At 56.5% G+C, this 19,308-nt stretch overlaps 2 protein-coding genes across 2 annotated transcripts; one reads left to right on the forward strand and one right to left on the reverse strand.

The window, feature by feature from the left end:
• Window positions 1-543: 543 nt before the first annotated feature.
• On the forward strand, window positions 544-3,457 carry LOC105989668 (intestinal-type alkaline phosphatase-like). Its single transcript, XM_013021866.1, has 11 exons — window positions 544-610; window positions 703-819; window positions 929-1,044; window positions 1,200-1,374; window positions 1,457-1,629; window positions 1,857-1,991; window positions 2,079-2,151; window positions 2,297-2,431; window positions 2,515-2,706; window positions 2,902-3,012; window positions 3,105-3,457. Exons 1-11 carry the CDS (start codon window positions 544-546, stop codon window positions 3,455-3,457), a joined length of 1,647 nt encoding a protein of 548 aa, XP_012877320.1.
• Window positions 3,458-13,532: 10,075 nt separating this feature from the next.
• On the reverse strand, window positions 13,533-19,244 carry Ecel1 (endothelin converting enzyme-like 1). The gene is made up of 16 exons (XM_013021984.1): window positions 19,149-19,244; window positions 18,937-19,047; window positions 18,769-18,861; window positions 18,492-18,616; window positions 17,635-17,857; window positions 17,059-17,157; window positions 16,770-16,844; window positions 16,533-16,636; window positions 16,014-16,072; window positions 15,890-15,941; window positions 15,069-15,136; window positions 14,780-14,904; window positions 14,553-14,618; window positions 14,082-14,177; window positions 13,752-13,828; window positions 13,533-13,632 (listed from the first exon to the last, which is right to left on the reverse strand). The coding sequence occupies exons 1-16, from the start codon at window positions 19,242-19,244 to the stop codon at window positions 13,533-13,535; spliced, it is 1,569 nt and encodes a 522-aa protein (XP_012877438.1).
• Between the last annotated feature and the right edge of the window lie 64 nt (window positions 19,245-19,308).

Here is a 19,308-nt window from a genome sequence, read left to right on the forward strand (position 1 = left end):
TGGGTGCCCCACAAACCCCCATCAAGCCTGATGAGAGACCAAGTGGGCGGCAGGTCAGCCAGGCCATTCTGTGACTGCTTTTCCTCCACTATAGAGCTCCTAGCATCTGTGGCTAAGCCCGAGCTACTGATTGAAGCTGTGAGCTTTGGGGCTCAGAGCAGAGCTTGGCCCCAGCTGGCAGTGCAGAGCCAAGGAGTGATGGTCCCTAGAAGACCCCAGCAATACAACACAGACACTCCCTCCCTGGAGGTCACCTGTCCCTCCCCCCCCAAGCCATGCCCCTGTCTGGGGCCACAATGGGCCCTATCATGTAGCTCCTCCCTCAGGACCCCCCACCCCAGCAAACCCAGCCACACCCTTTCCTCCAGCCAGCAGGGCCCAAGCTCACAGGACAGGGGCGGGCTCAGGGTGGCTACCTGGGAATTGGGAGGGACTTGAGGGCCTTTACAGCCAGGAACAAAGTCTTCCCCTATTTAAGCTCGGGCAGTGTGTGCAGTTGTTGATACCCAGTGCCCGGCTGCCAGCCCACCCCCAGCTGCAGACATGCAGCCGATGTGGGTGCTGCTGCTGCTGGTCCTGAGGCTCCATTTGTCCCTCAGTGTCATCCCAGGTAGTGAGACTCCCCGAGCTCTCCCATGTCCTCCCGCGTCCTCTCATCGCTGGCCCCTCTCCTGACCCAGCTTTTGATCTCCCCTTCACCAGTGGCAGAGGAGAACCCAGCTTTCTGGAACCGAAAGGCAGCCGAGGCCCTGAACGCCGCCAAGAAGCTGAAGCCCATTCAGACCTCGGCCAAGAACCTCATCATCTTCCTGGGGGACGGTGAGTGGCATGGCCTGGACACCCCGGGGCCCCACAGCTCTGCACCAAGGGCCACTCTGTACCCAGGCGGGCCCTGGAGGTCAGAGCTGACTGGGTTCTGCTTCTTCAGGCATGGGGGTGCCCACGGTGACAGCCACCCGCATCCTCAAGGGGCAGATGGGGGGCCATCTGGGACCTGAGACGCCCCTGGCCATGGACCGCTTCCCTTACATGGCTCTGTCCAAGGTGAGCACTGTCACCTGAGCCCCACAGCTGGGGAGGGGGACCTGGGGCAGAGGGGGGTACCCAGGAGAGCTGCGCCCACAATGAGCACAGGCCCCAGCACAGTGAAGCACTAAAATGTCTGCTCAGAGCACCTCTGAGAGTCTCTCCTTCCCCAGACATACAGTGTGGACAGACAGGTCCCAGACAGCGCAAGCACAGCCACGGCCTACCTGTGCGGGGTCAAGGCCAACTACAAGACCATCGGGCTGAGCGCGGCCGCGCGCTTCGACCAGTGCAACACCACCTTTGGCAACGAGGTCATCTCAGTGATGTACCGAGCCAAGAAAGCAGGTGGGTTGGGGACCAGGCTTGGGGACCTGTGCAGATCCAGAGGCTCGAGTGACCCATGCTGACCCCTGCCCTGTGTGTGCAGGGAAGTCGGTGGGCGTGGTGACCACCACCCGCGTGCAGCACGCGTCCCCGGCGGGCACGTATGTTCACACGGTGAACCGCAACTGGTACTCAGACGCCGACATGCCGGCCTCGGCGCTGCAGGAGGGCTGCCGGGACATCGCCACACAGCTCGTCTCCAACATGGACATTAATGTGTGGCACAAAGGGCAAGGGGAAGGGTTGGCTGGGGCGGGGGGGGGGCAGGGCTGCTCAGCCAAGTCCCAGGAAACAGCTGGCTGTGCCCTGGATCTGGGGAGACGGGGATGGGAGTAGAAAGTCCAGCCAGATGAGGCCCTTCCCGTGCACCTGCTGGGGTGTTGAGCCTTGACTGGGACCCCCTCGGGCCTCACCCCCATCTGCTCTGATCCTGGAACCCACAGGTGATCCTCGGCGGGGGGCGAAAATACATGTTTCCTCAGGGGACGGAAGACCCTGAGTATCCGAAAAACGCTAACGACTCTGGAATCCGGCTGGACAAACGGGACTTGGTGGCGGAGTGGAAGGCAAAGAACCAGGTGACAGAGGCATCCGAGCTCAGGGGACAGGGCAGACAGTGGGGGACTTGTGGGTCTCAGGGTTAAGGACCTGTTGGATCCTTTCAGGGGGCCCGGTATGTGTGGAACCGTGAGGAGCTCATCCAGGCATCCCAGAACCCATCGGTGACATACCTCATGGGTAAAGACCCCGCTTCTTGCCCTGGTACCCCTCATTCACCTCCACGGAGCCGCCATCCTGCCTACCTCTCAGCTTGGGGTCACCCATGCTCCTTTCTCCCTTCCCTCCCTCTCCCTCTCTCCCTCCCTCTCCCCCCCTCCCTCAGGCCTCTTCGAGCCAATGGACACAGAATTTGAGGTCTACCGAAACAAAGAGCTGGACCCGTCCCTGGAGGAGATGACGGAGGCGGCGCTGCGGGTGCTGAGCAGGAACCCGCGGGGCTTCTACCTCTTCGTGGAGGGTGAGCGGCCGTTCCAGGCAGGACAGAGGGAGGGGTCCAGGCCAGGAACGAGCATCCCAGCAGTCCCACCTGCTTCCCTGTAGGCGGCCGCATAGACCGTGGCCATCACCTGGGCACAGCTTACCTGGCGCTGACGGAGGCCGTCATGTTCGACGCCGCCATCGAGAAGGCGGCGCTGCTCACGGACGAGCAGGACACGCTGACCCTCGTCACCGCCGACCACTCCCACGTCTTCTCCTTCGGGGGCTACACACTGCGGGGCACCTCCATCTTTGGTACGCCAGGGGGCTGTTGGGTCCATTTGATCTGTCTGCGTCTCGGTTTCCTCATCTGTCAGGTGGATGCAGGCTTGGGGGGAATCTTGTGAGCAGAAAGCCAGCGGTGACCAGGCCAATAGGGCAGGTGCTCTGTGTGGCACACATGTCCCACAAGCAGCTGGAAGGATGCAGTGTCCCCTTCTCCCCGTGCAGGCCTGGCCCCGCTCAAAGCCTTGGATGGCAAGTCCTACACGTCCATCCTCTACGGCAATGGCCCCGGCTACGTGCTGGGTGACCGGCCCAATGTCACAGAAAGCGAGAGCGGTGAGTGCAGGGGAGGACAGCCGGCCTGGGGGTCAGAGGGGAAAGGGATCCACGGAGTTAGAGGTCACTGCCCTGCTGTCCCGTCCCGCCAGGTGCGCCCACCTACCGGCAGCAGGCGGCCGTGCCCGTGGGGTCTGAGACGCACGGCGGGGAGGACGTGGCGGTGTTTGCGCGCGGCCCGCAGGCACACCTGATACATGGCGTCCAAGAGCAGAACTACATCGCGCACGTCATGGCCTTCGCCGCCTGCCTGGAGCCCTACACTGACTGCGGCCTGCCGCCCCCGGCCGGGCAGACCGACACTTCCAACCCTGGCCAGGTCAGCACCCCACGGCCTGGCCAGAGCAGTGCCGCAGGCCTCAGCCTGGTCACCTCGCCATCCTTGCTGCCTGTGCTGGCCTCGATGCTGCTGCTGCTGCTGGCTGGGGCGGCTGCCACCCCCTGACCTCCTCTGGATCTCCACTGCTGTTCCCACCCCCCTTTCTGCTGTTCCAAGTCCTGACTGCCCCAGGGCCCACCCCACACACCACCCCAAGTTCTCCTGCTGCGTCTGGTGCTCCTCCTCTGGTTCCCTGGCTCCTACACAGAGCCTTCACCCTCAGACTTCACCTGAGGCATTTGCCTCTCTGCAAGATCAACCACCCTCAGCAGCTGCAGGGCTTCCTCCTCTCTCCTGAGACCCTGAATGAGCAGAAATATCAGGACTCTCGAGAGTGGAGCCATGACACCCTGAGCCTTCCCCGTTCTGCTCCTGAACTTCCCTTCTGGACCCTGCCTCCCACACCCTAGAAAAGAAGAGGGCTCTGCCAGCCAGCTCTCCCTACAGCCTCATGGAAGACCAAGCATGCAAACCACCCACTGGTCACCCTGCAGCCCCTGGATTCCCTGGGATGCCCCCCCGAACGTAGAATCCCAGTAGGGTGGCTAGCTGACTGCCACCCTCCAACCCGCCCTGCCAGGAGGCTGCTGGGGGCCAGATGTCCAGCTGGCCTTGACACACAGCCCTCTGCTGCCCCTCACTGGCCATCTCCACACCCCACACTCTTCACCGGTCACCCCAGGACAACATACCCCCTGTCAGCTTCTCCGTGATCACCCTCCCCGCCTGGTCCCCCAGACACATAAATTCTAAACAAGGATCCCCTGCTCTCCCGTGGAACCATTCCTACGGGAAAGACCGAGCACTAATAAACTATGATACAATGTGATTCTAGTCACACTTTCTGTGAAGAAAAGCCTTGAGTGGCTGGAGGTGTGGAAGATTGAGCTGGGGAGGCTGATGGAGGAGGATACCTGTACAGAGTCCCGGATAAAAGGAAGGCTGGAGGAAAGCAGATAGAGCAGGCCCTGAGGTGGCTGTGCATCCACAGGGGGCATCTGAGAGGATGAGGAAAGGGGCCAAAGTCTGAGGACAGGCAGGGCCTGGAGAGAAAGGAGGGCTCCATGGAGTGTTCTGACTGCATGATGCAAATAAGGATGTGATGACATCAGAACACACCGCACTCTGCCTGTTTCTGGGAGAAGTAGGTATTCTTTTCTTTGGGGGAAGGAGTGGGGTGCAGAAGGGAGAGCTGACAAGCAGAGAGGAAGTATAGATCCCAAACACTGATTTTATTTTATTTTGGTGCTGGTACTGAGACTGGAACTCAGTACTCAGATTTGTCTGAGTATGTTTTGGCTTTTTACTCTGTAATTGGCGATAAGAGTTTCTCAGATTTGTCTGGGGTATGCCTTTGAACGGGGATCCTCAGATCTCAGCCTCCTGAGTAGTTAGGATTACAGTATGCCCAGCTGAAAACGAGGGGCTTTGAAAAATTGTAGGTTCAAAATGAAAAGGTCCTTGGTCTCTGACCGTATTTATAAAACACAAACATGCAACGTTTTGTTAAAAGACTACAAGAAGACAGAGAGATACTAGCTGGAGTTTAACAAAAGCCTGTGCATAATTGGTAGATGGAATCTCAGGCGGAGAGGGATGATTTAGTGAGCTCAGCTAACGACGCCCTTCTTCCATTCAGCTCTCATATTTTTGTGACAGCCACTAAAACCCAGAATTGAAATAAACTGCCCTGAGTGCCAGGCCTTCAAATTGGTGTTCTACGGTGTTAAATCAAGATTTTAGTAAATAAGGAAGCATATTCTATCATATTAATATTTCTAGTGGAAGCAAAATGTGTTTTTGTGCTTTTGTAAGTGTACAGATAAATTTGTAATATTGCAAATTGTGTTGGAAACATGGCTTATTTCAGCTTTATGTAATTCTTTTCAATAGTCTCCTTGGGGCAGGTTGGAGGGGTTTAGAATGCTTTCGAATTAGGAGCAGAAATATTTGTAATCACACCAATAAGTCCTAGCTACTTAGGAGGCTGAGAGCTGAGGATTGCAGTTCAAAGCCAGCCTAGGAAGACAAATCTGAGAGACTCTTATCTCCAACTAACCAACAAAAGCCAAAAGTGGAGGTATGGATCAAGTGGTAAGAGAGCCATCCATGAGCAAAAAAGCTAAGGGAGAGTGTGAGGTCCTGAGTTCAAGCCCCAGTCCCCCCCCCACACACACACATGAGCACACGCACACCAACTTATTTTGGATTTACATAATTGGTGATAGTTGCATAACTATGTGACTAGTTGAAAATATGCTAAATGGAGCTCTTTAAAAAGATACATTTTATGGTGTATAGATTCTACCTTTTTTGTTGTTGGTGGTGGTCTGGGGTTTGAACTCTGAGCCTGGGCACTGTCCCTCAGCTCTTCAGCTCAAGGTAAGTTCTCTACCATTTGAGCCACGGCACCACTTCCAGTTTTCTGGATAGTCTATTGGAGATAAGAGTCTCATGGAGTTTCTTGCCCAGCTGGCTTTGAACCATGATCCTCAGATCTCAGCCTCCTGAGTAGCTAGGATTGATGACAGGCGTGAGCCACCAGTGCCTGGCATTCTACCTAATCTTTTAAAGAACAAATTAGTCTGTGCTTCCATGTTTCAAAGTGTATATAGGAGGGTTTTATCAGTCAAATGTGTTGTTGCTCACAGAATCAAGCAGCAGGGGTAATAGTTTTCAAACATGATTTGAAACATGTTCTTTGGCATGGGTTGTTGTTCAAACACAATTTCCTTCTTCATTACAAGGATAACTTTACTAAAGGGATATCTTTTACTAATGTGCATGTAGCTTTTCAAAGGTTTTATGGGGTGCCTAAAGCTGATAGCACTCATTACCTTACAAAAAAGTCAACATACTCCTCCAAGGAGACAGAGGCCTAGATATGGGGCTCAGTGGTAGAGCGCTTGCTTAGCATGCACAGACCCTGGGTTTGATCCTCAGTGCGGGGCTGGGGAGGAAGAGGAGGAGGAGGAGTGGGAGGAGGAGAGGGAAGAGGAGGAAGAGAAGGAGGAGGGGGAGGATGAGGGGGAAGAGGAGGAAGAGAAGGAGGAGGGGAAGGAGGGGAAGGAGGGGGAGGAAGGGGAGGAGGAGGAAAAGAAGGGGAGGGAGACAGGGAGGGAAATGTTAGGCAGAAATAGAAGGAAACTAGGGACATCTTTTCTCTGTCCTTTGTCATGACTTATCTGTGACCCATTCTCTTGAGGTCTGAAGTGTCTCCATGATCACCCCCAGTCCCATCACCCAGTGTCCTAACGATTGAACGCTAATGGGACAGTTGTGGCCTTACAAAATGGCCCCCAAGAATGGCTTCCTACAGTGACGATGCGCTCCTGCCTCCTGCAGAGGTTTGACTGTCGGATGGATAAGCCAGTGGGTGATTGTGCAGACAGCGCTAACTCTGCACCCTTATTGTTATATAGAATCTTTTTTCTTTTTTAGGGAAAAAAATCTCTTTCTGAGTAGCTCTTCCATCAATGGAACTTGCCCAGTTTTCCCCATATGACATTGTTTTTATTCAGCAAGGCATTTACTGTTGGCAATATATCTTCCCTGCTAGATCTTTCCTTTAGTGGTTCACAAAAAGAAAAAAAAAAGTGGTTTGTGTATTTCATTATTGGAAGAGAATCCAGCAAACACCTTAAGCTGAGATGAGTTAGAAACGTCTGTACTTCCAGGCAACTGTACAGGCATCCTCCCACACTGGGTAATTTGCTCTAATACTCATTTCTTCCAATCTACAGTGTTTTCCTCATCTTCCCAGAGTATTTGCTGACAAAGAAATGCCTTTTGGTGTGTCGACAGATCATTTACTGTTCATTGTTTCTGCCATTTTTACTGCCACAGAAAGAAAAAGTGTTTGCCTGGTGGTAGGTGGAGGATTTTTTTGTTGTTGTTTTATTTTGCCTTCTACTCTTATGCAACAAACTTTAAAACAGCTTTCCAAATATTTATCGTTGCTTAGGGAAATATCAAAAAGAACTGAGTTGAACGGCACATAACTTTAAACAACGCAGGAGAAGAGGATTTCGGGGTGTTTGTCTTCCTGTTTTTCAATGCCTGGAGAACCAGGAGGATTTATCTGGGTGTTGATGAGTGTTTCAGGGCAGCGGGCAGGGCTGCTCAGGCTTGGTGGGGAAGGATGATGGGACAGCAAATCGAACGTCTGGCGCTTGTTTGTTCGGCATGTGAAGCTAACTTCCAGCTACCATCTGTGTTGCAGGCCCCAGGAGTCATGAATGACCAGCCCGGCCACTTCTGTTTGGAGATTGGTTTGGCTGAGGGTTATTCGTGCAGTTCTTTCGGGCATCTTTTTCAAGCTGCCTGACCATGTTGGAGTAATAGCTTGCTTAAAATTTGATTGCCTAAGCCACAAATCCACTTAGAAAAAGCACACTCAAGTCTAATACACTAGAAAGAACGGGAGGAGGGGGAGGCAGGTACTAGGGATGCTGCGTCAGCCTCAGGCACCCTATTCGTTTCCTCTGGAACACAAGAGAATCATATAGGGTGATTGCTCAGCTGAAAAGAGGAAGGTACCAGCAACGAGCTCAATATTCAATATAACAAGTGCTCATAGCTTTCACTGAAAAGGACTGCAGCAAAGCAAGTCAGGCAGGTGACAGCGGTAACGTCTGCGGTCAGCTCAGCACATAGTAGGCCCTCAGGAGGGTCTGAAGTTGCCCCTTGTCGTGCCCAGGGGGCCCAAGTGGGTCCAGACATGCTGGGCCTGGGCTGGACTCCTGCAATGGCATGCAGCCCAGAGGGGACCACCAGTGTTTCCACTTGTGCCAGCTCACAGATGCCCCACACAGCTCTGGAAGCTGGCACAGGAAGGGCCACGGTGGGCAGAAGTGGGCCTGCTGCCTGCCAGTCTCACTGGAGGGGCAGGCCGGCGCCAGGTGTGCCCCTCTCCTGACCTTGGAGCTGCGGCTGCTCTGACATTGGCCCCACTAGGCCAACAAACAGGTGGCCCTGTCTCCTGAGCATCTGTACTACAGGCTGTCACCCTGGACTCCTCCTTCTCTGTCAACTGGAGCCTCAGGGCCCCCCAGAGGCCTGCCTGAGCCGTGCAGAATCTGCAATCACCCCTCTGATCTAAGGCGGCTCCAGGGCCTGCTTACTTCTGCTGCTTCAAGCGGCTGTGTTTCTGGCAGAGTGCAGTACCGACAAGCAGCCAGAAGTTCCCCTTGATAGAACCTTGCCCGCCGGGGATGCCAGTCCTCACTGGTGAACTTGGCACTGAGCCAGGGAAGCAATGTTGTGGATCCTGAACCACTGTCCCAAATGGTAAGGCCACCCTGCACCCTTAAGGGGAGTTGTCCCAGCCCTGGACCCTCTTCTGGTCTTTTCTTTACTTGATAGATTTGCACATTGTCATGATCACCCAGCATGGCATTCCTACCCCTTCTCCACCTTGTTGGGGTTCCTCAGGTGAGAGAACAATGCTCCCCAAAGCACCACCTTCAGATCTGGGCATGCAGCTTCGGGCAGCAGCCGTCACCATTTGGTCCCGTGGAAAGACGGGAGGTTTGGTGGGGTTTTTTAATGCAATGTATAGACAAGGAGAGATGCTGTTTAACAGAATCAGGTGACTGGGACTTGGGGATTGAGCTGTCTGCCGGCCTCATGAATCAGCTGTGAGCAGCTGCCAGAAGCTCCCAGATCCTGGGCCGCAGCTGAGGTCGAGGGAAGTCAGGCAACTTTCTTGCCTTTCAGCCAGATGAGCTTGCACTGGACTGTGGCCGACTCAGGACGGAACCCGTGGCCCCCTGCAAGTCCTGTGGGCACCTCGAACCTGCACAGGTTGCAGGAAGGCAAGCAGCAAGCAGCAGCTACTGTGATCAGTAGAGTGGGGGGCAGAGGGTGGCCTGAGCTGGCGACATGGGGGAAAATGAGGCACCAGCAATAGCAGAGGGTGGAGGTCACCACCAGCGGGGCTTGTGGGTGACCCTCGAAGAAGACTAAAAGGAGTGCAGAGGTCACATGAACAGCAATCAGGATGCAGGGAACTGGACGGGAAATGGAGCCACCTGTGAGGGCAGGAGGTGCGGCTTGCCTTAGATCAGAGGTGCAATGTCTCCCAGGGGGAAGGCACCTTAGGGAGCTGGAGTCACAGCCCTGGGTGGTTTCCTAGGCAAGGCTGAGCCACAGCACGGTGGCAGCTGCAGGGAACTGTGTCCCACCCAGCTCTGGGCTCTTGGTCAGTTATGCGGCACCCACATCTCACAGGCAATGACAAGTGAGCTTCAAAAACAAGACCTCCCTTCTAGGATGGGCTTAGCTTCTCATTATTCTGAACCTTCTAGAAGCACATGAAAGAATTATAAATAGCTTGAGTGGTGTGGCTGTGGTCTTTCTCCAAGAAATACTTCCAAGAACCAGTTCCTCACATCCACTTGTGCAGTGCCCTAGACCTGAAGGACTGGCTCTGACTCCAAGGCCGAGGGTCCTGGCCTCTCTGGGAGCCCCTTGGTGACCTCTGTGGGCCAAGGGAGGTGACAGAAGGTGCCTAAGGCCCCTCTCAAAGGGGGCTGGAAAGGGGAACATGCATACTCTTACCCAGAAACCAGCAGTGTTCCTTCAGCCCTTTTAGGGTGGGAGGCGAAGTAATTACAATTTATAAAACTCTACCCCCTTGCAATCTCTCTTCTACAGAGGCCTTAGGGACAGGTGAAGGAAAACCAGAGGTGGGGTTGGAGGCGTGACTCAGTTGGTAGAGCACTTGCCAGCGAGCAAAAGCATCAAGTGCAGAGTTCAAGTCCCAGTCTTGGACCCAAAAAAGAAAAGAAAGAGAGGGGGAGGGAGAGAAGGAGAGGAAGGAAGGAAGGAAAAAAAGAATGAAAGAATGAGAGAGGGGGGAGAGGGAGGAAGGGAAGGAAGGAGGAAGGGAGGGAAAGGAAAGGTAGATTCTGTAGCCCTGCCACTGTCCTGCCCTGCCCTGGCACAAGATGGTGCTGGAGAGAAAAATATGGTGGTGGAGGAGTAGAAAATGCTCAGGCTCTAGGCAAGTCAGGAACTCCTAGGAAGAAGGGTAAGTTGTCCTTTATTGTGTGTGTGCTGATGCTGGGGTTTGAACTCAAGGTCTTCAGTTCTTGCTTTAGCTTTCTTTTTTTTCTTCTCAAGGCTGGCATTCTGCTCTATCACTTGAGCCGCAGCTCCACTTCTGACTTTTTACTGATTAGTTGGAAATAGGGTTCTCAGACTTGTCTGCCTGAGCTCCTTCCAAACCTTGATCCTCAGCTCTCAGCGCTAGGATTACAGATGTGAGCCACTGGTGCCTGGCTGAAAATTGAAAGTAGGCTTCTCAAGCCAGCGGAGGGGGGAGGGGGGAGGGGGGAGGAGCAGCCTGGAGCCAGGCATCTTGTGTCCTCCTGAATGCCCTTGAGATCCTAGAGCCACCGTGCTGGAGCCAGGCGCACCTTCACTGGTGGCCCTGCTCTGCCATCTTTCCAGCTAGCATCAAATCGTTCCCCAAGCTGCACAGAGGTGTAGCCTCGGGCTAAGGGGCACCCCTGGCATCTTTAGCTCTAGAGAAAGTTGAGCCAGTAATGGACCACATCTGGTAGTCAGGATGGGGCACCTGGGGGGAGTCATGGCTGTGCAGTCCTTGGGAGAGAAGAGCACGTGTGCATCCGCCACTGTGGGTGGCGGTGAGCTGGTGGGGGGGCTATCCACGCCCCTCTGTGCCCATCATGACCCTGGGCCCCAGGGCAGGCGGCTTCCTTACCAAAGTCATCCAGCAGGAACCCCTAGACCCAAGGCCCAGACACCAAGCTATGGGTGGCAGAGACATGTCATCTGCAGGAGGCCCAACCAGCCTCAAGGACAACGCTCAGGGAGGAGGGCGTAGGCACGTGGGCACACAGGTGACTGCCTGATGCTTAAGTGCCATCATAACCATCCCAGGTCCTTTATTTCCCTGCTATTATGTGCTTAGCAGAAAATTGTTTTCTGTTATCCCAATGAGCTTCTCCGAGCACATGGCTGCACGGGTAAGCTCGGGTGGAGCCAGCCCCACAGCTCACGCCTTGTGGTTTCCAGAATCACCGCAACCCTGGGAAGGGCCTTCCGAACCGCACTGACACCCCTTCCCGGGACACAAGGGAAACTGAGGCCTGGTTTCAGCAGCTGTGCTGAGCTCACTTATACTCTACCCCAGAACACCAGGAGCGACTCTGAACACTGGACTTTGCAGAGAAAGCCATGCCGGTGGCGTGAACCGCGTGTATGGTGTTCTAGCAGAACTCGGGAGCCAATGCTGAGTGCCGTCCACACATCCTAGCTCAAGAAGACTCAGAAGCCAAGACGTGGCCACCTCCAGACACCAGCAAGGTGACCCGCGCTCTGTCCACCTCACTGGGTGGCCGGGAGGAGGCTGCTCGAGCCTATCTGGAAAAGCAGTTTGGGACTAGTGGTGACACTCATGACAGGATCTCAGGCCACCTGTTCTGAAGCAGCCTCAGGGTCAGGAAGCTCACTCAAGTCCACAGCCAAGAAAGAGGCCAGCCCCGGAGTGACCTGGCCTCCTGCGCTCCAGCCCTGGAGTGACCTAGCCTCCTGTGCTCCAGCCCCGGAGTGACCTGGCCTCCTGCGGTCCATCCCCGGAGTGACCTAGCCTCCTGCGCTCCATCCCTTACACAAAGCAGAAGTCATCCCTGCTGGCCACCAGTGTCTTGAAGCCTCCCCCAAATAGGCATGGGCATGGGAGGGATTGCTTTTGGGGGGGTCCGGGAAACTCAGAGAGCCCAGGGCAAGGGCAAAAGGGCTGGGCCTGGGGCCTCACAGAAGCAATGAGCCCAGGCCAGAAGCATGGGGTGAGCCATTTCAGATACTCAGCAGAGAGCAGGAAAAGGCTGAGTGTTTCTGACCCAGCTGCCTGAGGAACAGGGGGAATGGTCCAGAAATGCAGCGCCTCATAGTGCCCAGACCACACAGGCCTAACTCGATGGAGCATGCCCCAAAGCAGTTCAACGGGTAGCTCCTAGCAAGCACCGGGCCCAGGCCTGAGCAGGGCATGCCCTGCAGCCTTTCACATCCCTCAGAGCCCTGTGTGGTGACACACAGACCAGGAGGAAGAGCCCCTGCCCCTCCTCGACAGCCCACCCGTGGATGGGGGGAGGGTCTTCTTGGTCTCAAAGGATGTCCCTTTCTCAGGGACACATGTTGGTGTACCCAAAGCTCAGACAACAGAGACGTCGTATCCATCATCCAGGGCTGGGACACTGATCAGCTGTTCTCTGCACATGACAAGAGTTCAGCTTGCCAGAGACTGGACTCCCAGAACAAGATGGACCTGGGAGGAAAAGCAGGTGCCCACTGGCCCCAGAGAAACTCAAGCTGCCCAACACACACATCTGTTCTCCCCCTTACTGATCTTCCAAGTCTGGGCAGTGCCAGGCGGGAGTTGTGTCCAGCCCAAGTAGTCCTTCCTGGTTTTCTTCCACACTCAGCCCCTCTGTTCCTTCTCATCTCCCCAGGAACCCCACTCTGCAGTGCGGAAGCATGGCCCGCTCTCCACTGCCAGCAAGGCACCACATCACCCACAAATGTAGGTTGGCAGGCCTGGGAGCTGCCTGTGAGTATTTAGAATGGAGCCTTGGGCAGGGGTATGGCAGACAGAGGCTGGCAAGGAGGAGGGACATGGAGAGGACAACACAGTCCAGGAGGTAGGACCATCAACCAAGCCAGGAAAACCAGAGAGGACACAAAGGCCCGCTCCAGAGCCCGCGGTGCTTTGGGCTGGAGTCTTCCACCCAAAGAGACCCCTCCGGCCTCATCTCCCTGGGGCCCCTGAGGAGGCCAAGGGGACGGCAGAGCAGCTTTATTGACCAGACTTGTCAGTAAGAACACAGCAAAGGTGGGGCCTGAACAATCCAGTCCAGCAGGGGGCCTGGGGGAGTGACCTCAGGTCCCCCACTCCCCCTCCCCCAACCCCCAAACATACACACAAGTCCCTGGAACCCAGCCTCACCCATTCCAGGCTCCCTGAAGAGAGGGACCACAGGGGACAGGACAGTACCAGAGAACCTGGGAAGGTGGGTGGGTGGGCCTGGCATGGGGCAGCACCGAACACATGCCTGCTCCAGCAGCCTGCAGAAGGCCATCCATGCGGGGCGGTGGGGGACGTGCAGGGGCGGGGTCACCACACAGAGCATTTGTGGGTGGGGTTCATGGGCGAGTCCTTGGGACAGTGGAAGGCCCGGCCGAACTCCTCAAACTGAGACACGCTGCCCAGGACCCTGGGGGTGGGGAGGGGAGACCCCAATAGGATGAGGACTGACCTCGTCCTCCATGCCCACCCCACCCCTCACCCTAGATCCAAGAAGCAAACACAGCCCAGGCCAGCAGGCAGGCATACCTGTAGTGCTCAGGAGCATGCTTGTCAGTCAGCACCTGAAGGTAGATGGACTGCGACCGCCGCTTGATACACCAGTTCTGGGTCCCAGAGTGGGTAGATGGGGGGTGGAGGAGGGGCAGGTGTGACCTGCCCCTCCTCTACCACCCACAACCAGATTTAAGATTCCATCAGCGTCCCCAGGGCCACCAGCTCTGAGCACAAGGGTGATGGGAGACTGGCTGGACCCCAGGGATAGCCATGTGAGGCCTGAGTAAGGCAGAGCTAGGGCTGAGAGGCTACTGGCTACTGTGTCCCCAACCCCAGTTCCCACCTGGCCCCGACTTGGCCCACCTGGGCAAAGGCGATGAAGAAGAGCTGATTGTGTGTGTACTTCAGCCGGTGCAGCGGGTGCTCCGGCCCGTGCTCCCGCACCCACTTCTGATAGGCCTGGAGTACAGAGCAGCGGGGAGCTGCTGTGTCTACCCATCCTGAGCACTGCCCCTCTTCCGTCCTCAGCCAAGATCCCAGGGCCCCCCGCCCTCCATCACCAGCTCAGCTCTGTACATCACTACCTCGCTGTGCTTCCGGTCCAGCCACTCACCCTGCATGGTTCCAAGCAGGCTGACCCAGACCAACACCACCCTCCCCACTCAGTGATGGTGGGGCCCATGGCTCCATCCTTGCCCAGTGGACCCTGTGCACCCAGGCATCAGCTCTGTCCCTGCCCAAGCCAGGATAGGCAAGGAGGGGGGCCATGCCTCTTGTCCTCCTCAGCTCCCACCCAGCCCTCAGTAGGGACAGAGAGCAGGCAAGATCACTCACATAGTAGGCCAGCTTGAGGCCACCCATGTCTGCAATGTTCTCACCAAGTGTGTGTTTTCCATTCACCTGTCACAAGGGGACCGCAGGGGTTGAACAGGGGCCACTGGCTGCCCACTGCTGCCCTGGCTACTCCTGGGCCCCTGTCCCAACCCCCAGCCATCCCCTCCTGATCATTCTCAGAGCCTTGGAGACCTTGCTGCGGCACACGGGCCAGGGTGGCATCTCACCCGCTGGTTGTAGACAGTGAAGTTGTCATAGAGACGGACGATGCACTCGGCCTTGCGCAGGAAGCGGCTGTACGAAGCCTCGGTCCACCAGTGCAGCAGGTTCCCAGAGCGGTCATACTGGCCCCCTGTGGACAATGGGCCAGCAGGCTACTGAGATTCAGCCTCACCTCAGAGCCAGCTTGGGCACAGGGGCCCTTCCTATACACCCAATCGGCTTGCCACCCCACCAGCCTCCCATTGTCTGTCCTCCCCATCTCTGGCCACTCCCTCCGGCCCCAACAGGCCTCACCCCAGTCATCGTAGCCATGGGTCAGCTCGTGCCCGATGATGGTGCCAATGCCCCCGAAGTTCAGAGACCTGAGTCCACAGCAGCAGCATCAGGCCCAGTCCTTGGCTGTGCTCTGAGAGCCCCATGCTGCCGCCCAGGGCCCTGGCCAGGCCACAAGGTGACCAGGGAGGCCACAGACACATCTGAGAGGCCCTGAGCACATGTCTCATCCTCATCTTCCTCATGGGCTATGTGGAAGGCCAATGGTACCTGTCCAGACACCTTTTGGGGAACAACATCTAAGAAGGGCAGTGAGGGGTGTGGACATGATCGCAAGGAGACAGGAAGGAAACTGAGGCACTCACATGTGACTCTCCTAAATAAGCCTAAAATAGGTTAGGGATGCCCATGAATCTTAATTGAAACAATAAAAAAACAATGGTGTGTATGCGTATGCATGTGCACGCACGCATGCATGCCAATATTAGAGCTTAAACTCATGATCTGGTGCTCCTGCTTGGCCTTTTTGCTCAAGGCAACACTATACCACTTGAACCACACCTCAACTCTGGCTTTTTGCTGGTTGCTTAGAAATAAGAGTCTCTCAGATTTATCTGCTTAGGCTGGCTTCAAACCTTGATCCTCAGATCTCAGTCTCCTGACTAGCTAGGACTAGAGATGTAGGTCACCAATGCCCAGCAGAACCTACAAATTCTTTTTAAAAAAGCCAAGTGAGTTTGGGAACCTAGTGTCTGCAGCGTGTAAGACCCAGCCCAGTTATGAAGCAGTGCAGCTCCTCCACTTTAACCTCCAGGCCCCACCCTTCAGCCACATGTACTCACTGTGGGAAGTCAGGATCATACAGTGTGGGCTGCAGGATGCCAGCTGGGAACACTAAGAAGGGGCGTGGTCAGTGAGAGGCACGCCTACTTTAAGGACCGCCCCCATCAGGACACACCTCCTTACCCATCTGGTTCTTATTGGGTAGATAGTAGGCGTTGAGCGCCTGTGGGGGAAGCAGCCACCTGCGGGAGGGAAGCTGGAGTCAGCTCTGGAATGCCCCTCACACCCTAGCCTTCTTTTTTTGTCATGGTCTTGAACTCTGGGCTTGGGTGCTGTCCCTCAGCTCTTCAGCTCAAGGCTAGCACTCTACCACTTGAGCCACAGTGCCACTTCCAGTTTTCTGGCGGTTTATTTGAGCCACGACCCTCAGATCTCAGCCTCCTGAGTAGCTAGGATTACAGGCCAGAGCCACCGATGCTGGGCCCACCCTAGTCTTCTTAAACGTGCTCCCCATGGTCCAGCTACAGTAAGATTCTGATAATGAGTATCCTCTGGGCCTTTCCAGGCTGGGCAGCACCCTGCTGGGGCCATCCCGTACCCTGCACAGCTGCATGCACCCCACACGTCAGCTCCGAGGTAGTTTGTTCCACAAGCTGTCTCCCATGACCATCTCCAACCCCCAGCTCTCGGCTAAGCACCCACGTGGACTTGTCCACCTCCTGTCGAATCTTCTTGACAGAGAGCTGGATGCTGAAGCGGATGCTGTTCAGGATGTTCTTGAAGTAGGTCTTCTCGTGGACCTCAAACTGTATGCGGGATGGGCAGCACTCAGCAGTAGGCCGAGAAAGAACAGGCCGACAGAATGAGTCTCCACAAGTTTGTGTGTGTTCTGGAAAAGCTTGCCCATAGGACGGGGGAGAGCCAGGGGGAGGGGCCTACCTCATACTCCTTGTCCACAGCCTCGGGCTTAAGCAGGAAGTCTGGGTAGCCTACCATGACCATCATGTACTGGAGCTGCGGGAGACATGGCAGGAGAATGGTTCAGGTCAAAAGCTTGAGGCCAGCCTGGGGTGCCAGTCAAGACGGGGGCAGAGTGGACCAGAGGGTGGCAATTCCACCAAGGCCTCTCTGTTTCTTTTGTTTTGTCATTATCCCCCAATGCCCGGTACCCCGTAGGCACTCAGAAAAATGGTCTGGGAACCAGTATCAGACTCAGATCCCCTCTCACCTTGGCCCGAGCAGCTGCCTTGGTCTGGGCATCCATCCAATCTAGCTCCTCCAGGCGCTGACCCAAGATGTACTTGATGTCTTCCACCAGCTGTTGCACCTGCCAGGTCAAAGGCCTGGGGTCAAAGGTCAATCAAGGAGGCTTTTGGTCTGGTCCCAGTTGCTGGTTACCTAAGGTATTCCCAACATCCAGTACCACGTCCTCAGCTCAGGGTGCCATGGAAGCACTGAACACAGCCTCAAGAGGTAGGGATCCCTGCAAGCTACCCTGAAAGAGGTGGGGGTCCCTGCAAGCTACCCTGACGATGAGCCGTCCTCTGGAAGGGAGAGAATGCTGTCCGATCCTAAGGCTATGCCCTTGAGCATGGCTGAGATAGGCGTACAGAGTTATGGCAGAAAGGGGCCACAGGGAGAGGAAAGCTCCTGAGCCTGGGTCTGGGGGAGGAAGACTGATGAAGACTACCCAGAACCCTCCCCCGAGCCTGAGGTGGGAGGTAGAAGGAAACGTGTGAGGACACCCGCGCTCCATACCGAGTTCCATACCCACCACCCCACCCTGCACCCAGGGCAGCCTGACCTTGGCTTTGCTGGCAGCCGAGAAGTGCTCATGTACAAAAAGGGCACCAAGAGCCATGCCAAAGTGGCGATTGGCCTGGCCCAGGCAGACGCGAGCCAGCTCCTGGGGCTTGTCGCTGCCCTCCATCTCCCTCGCCAGCTCATGCAGCGCCTCCCGGAACGGGGTGGACAGGTGCTCGCTCAGTGCCACCACCACACGCCACAGCAGGTAGTTGTGCAGGATCCTGGGGCCAGGGAAGGGAGAGCTGGCCACAGACGTGCAGATGGGGGGGGTCATCCCATCCTGGTCCCCGTGTGATCCCACACTGGGGGCCACCCAGTACCCGCCTGAGAAGGACTTAAGACAGGTGAGACGGCAATCTAGGCGCACAGAAACTCAGCCTGGATGGGTGCTAAGACTCAGTCACACCGCAGGACACGCTCCTGGTCCTGCGGGCCACGGGGCCTGATGGCACAGGCCACACCATTTCCTGCCTTTCCATGGGGCAGGACACTGGGCAGAGCCGGCCTCAGGGCTGGCCTTCACCAACCAACCACCTCCACACCTGGTCCTGGTGCAGGACCACCATGCTACACCTTCCCTAGGAATCAACTTGACTCAGTTTCCCCAGACCCAGGGAGAGAAATGGCACATAGAAGGCTGCCCAGGCTCCCGTGGGGCAGGAAGGAGCAACGGCCTCTGGAACTGGGAGACCGGACTCCCCTGACAGTGCTCCTGTCTGACCCTGGGACCTGGACTCCTACTACAGTGCTCCCACCTGGCTCCCCTGATGTGGCTGTGCACAGAGGTGGCCACCCTACAGTTGCCAAGTAAACAGGCCCAGGGTGCCCAGCAGGGGTCTGAGGCAGCAGCCTCACCTGCGGGGCGTGGAGTGGATCAGCTGGGACACCTGCTGCATGTAGTCTGTGGCCAGCAGCACCACCTCCTCCTCCTCCGAGAAGTCCTCCTGGAAGATCTGGTCCAGCAGCCACTTCCAGCGCAGCTGTGGGACCCAGGACAGCAGCCACAGAGGACAGAGCGAGGATGAGGAAGAGGAACCGAGGACACAGAACCCGGCTGCCTGGAGGGCCTTGCCCATCCCTCTACAGCCAGGATGCGCCTTCACAAGGCACCAACCAGGGCTTCGGCACTCACATGGGGGGTGATCTTCTGCAGCTGCGCCAGCGTCACCTTGTTGTACATGGAGCTGACATCGCGACGCAGGTCATCATACTCTGACACGGTGATCTGGGGGGAGACCCGAGCTGAGCCTGCCTGCCCCTGCCCCTGCCCGCGTCCAGCAGCCCCTGCCCCCCTGCTCACGTTGGCCAGCCTCTGCTCCAGCTGCAGGATCTCCTGGACTTTCTGCTCCACAGCCTCGGCTCCCAGAAGTCTCAGCAGACGCTCCATGAACACCCTGTAGGCCGCCAGGATCTGCGGCAGCACAGGCATTCCTGAGGGGTGGACAGGCCTGGCCGCAGGTCCCCCCTGCTGTGCCCCCTCCCTTCCCCGCAACCCCCCCCACGGCCAGGCACCTTCTCGCTCTCCTCATCCTGAGCTAGGTACAGGGTCCTCTCGGGCAGGGTGAGCCCATCCTGGTCAATCTGGGAGGCAGACAGGGCACCCCACATCAGAGGTCAACTGCCAGCCACCTACATGTCCCAAAAGACCCGCGGGACACCCGTCCTCACAAGC

The sequence above is a fragment of the Dipodomys ordii genome, unplaced genomic scaffold (genome assembly GCF_000151885.1).
Source record: "Dipodomys ordii isolate 6190 unplaced genomic scaffold, Dord_2.0 Scaffold1, whole genome shotgun sequence".
NCBI lineage: Eukaryota > Metazoa > Chordata > Mammalia > Rodentia > Heteromyidae > Dipodomys > Dipodomys ordii.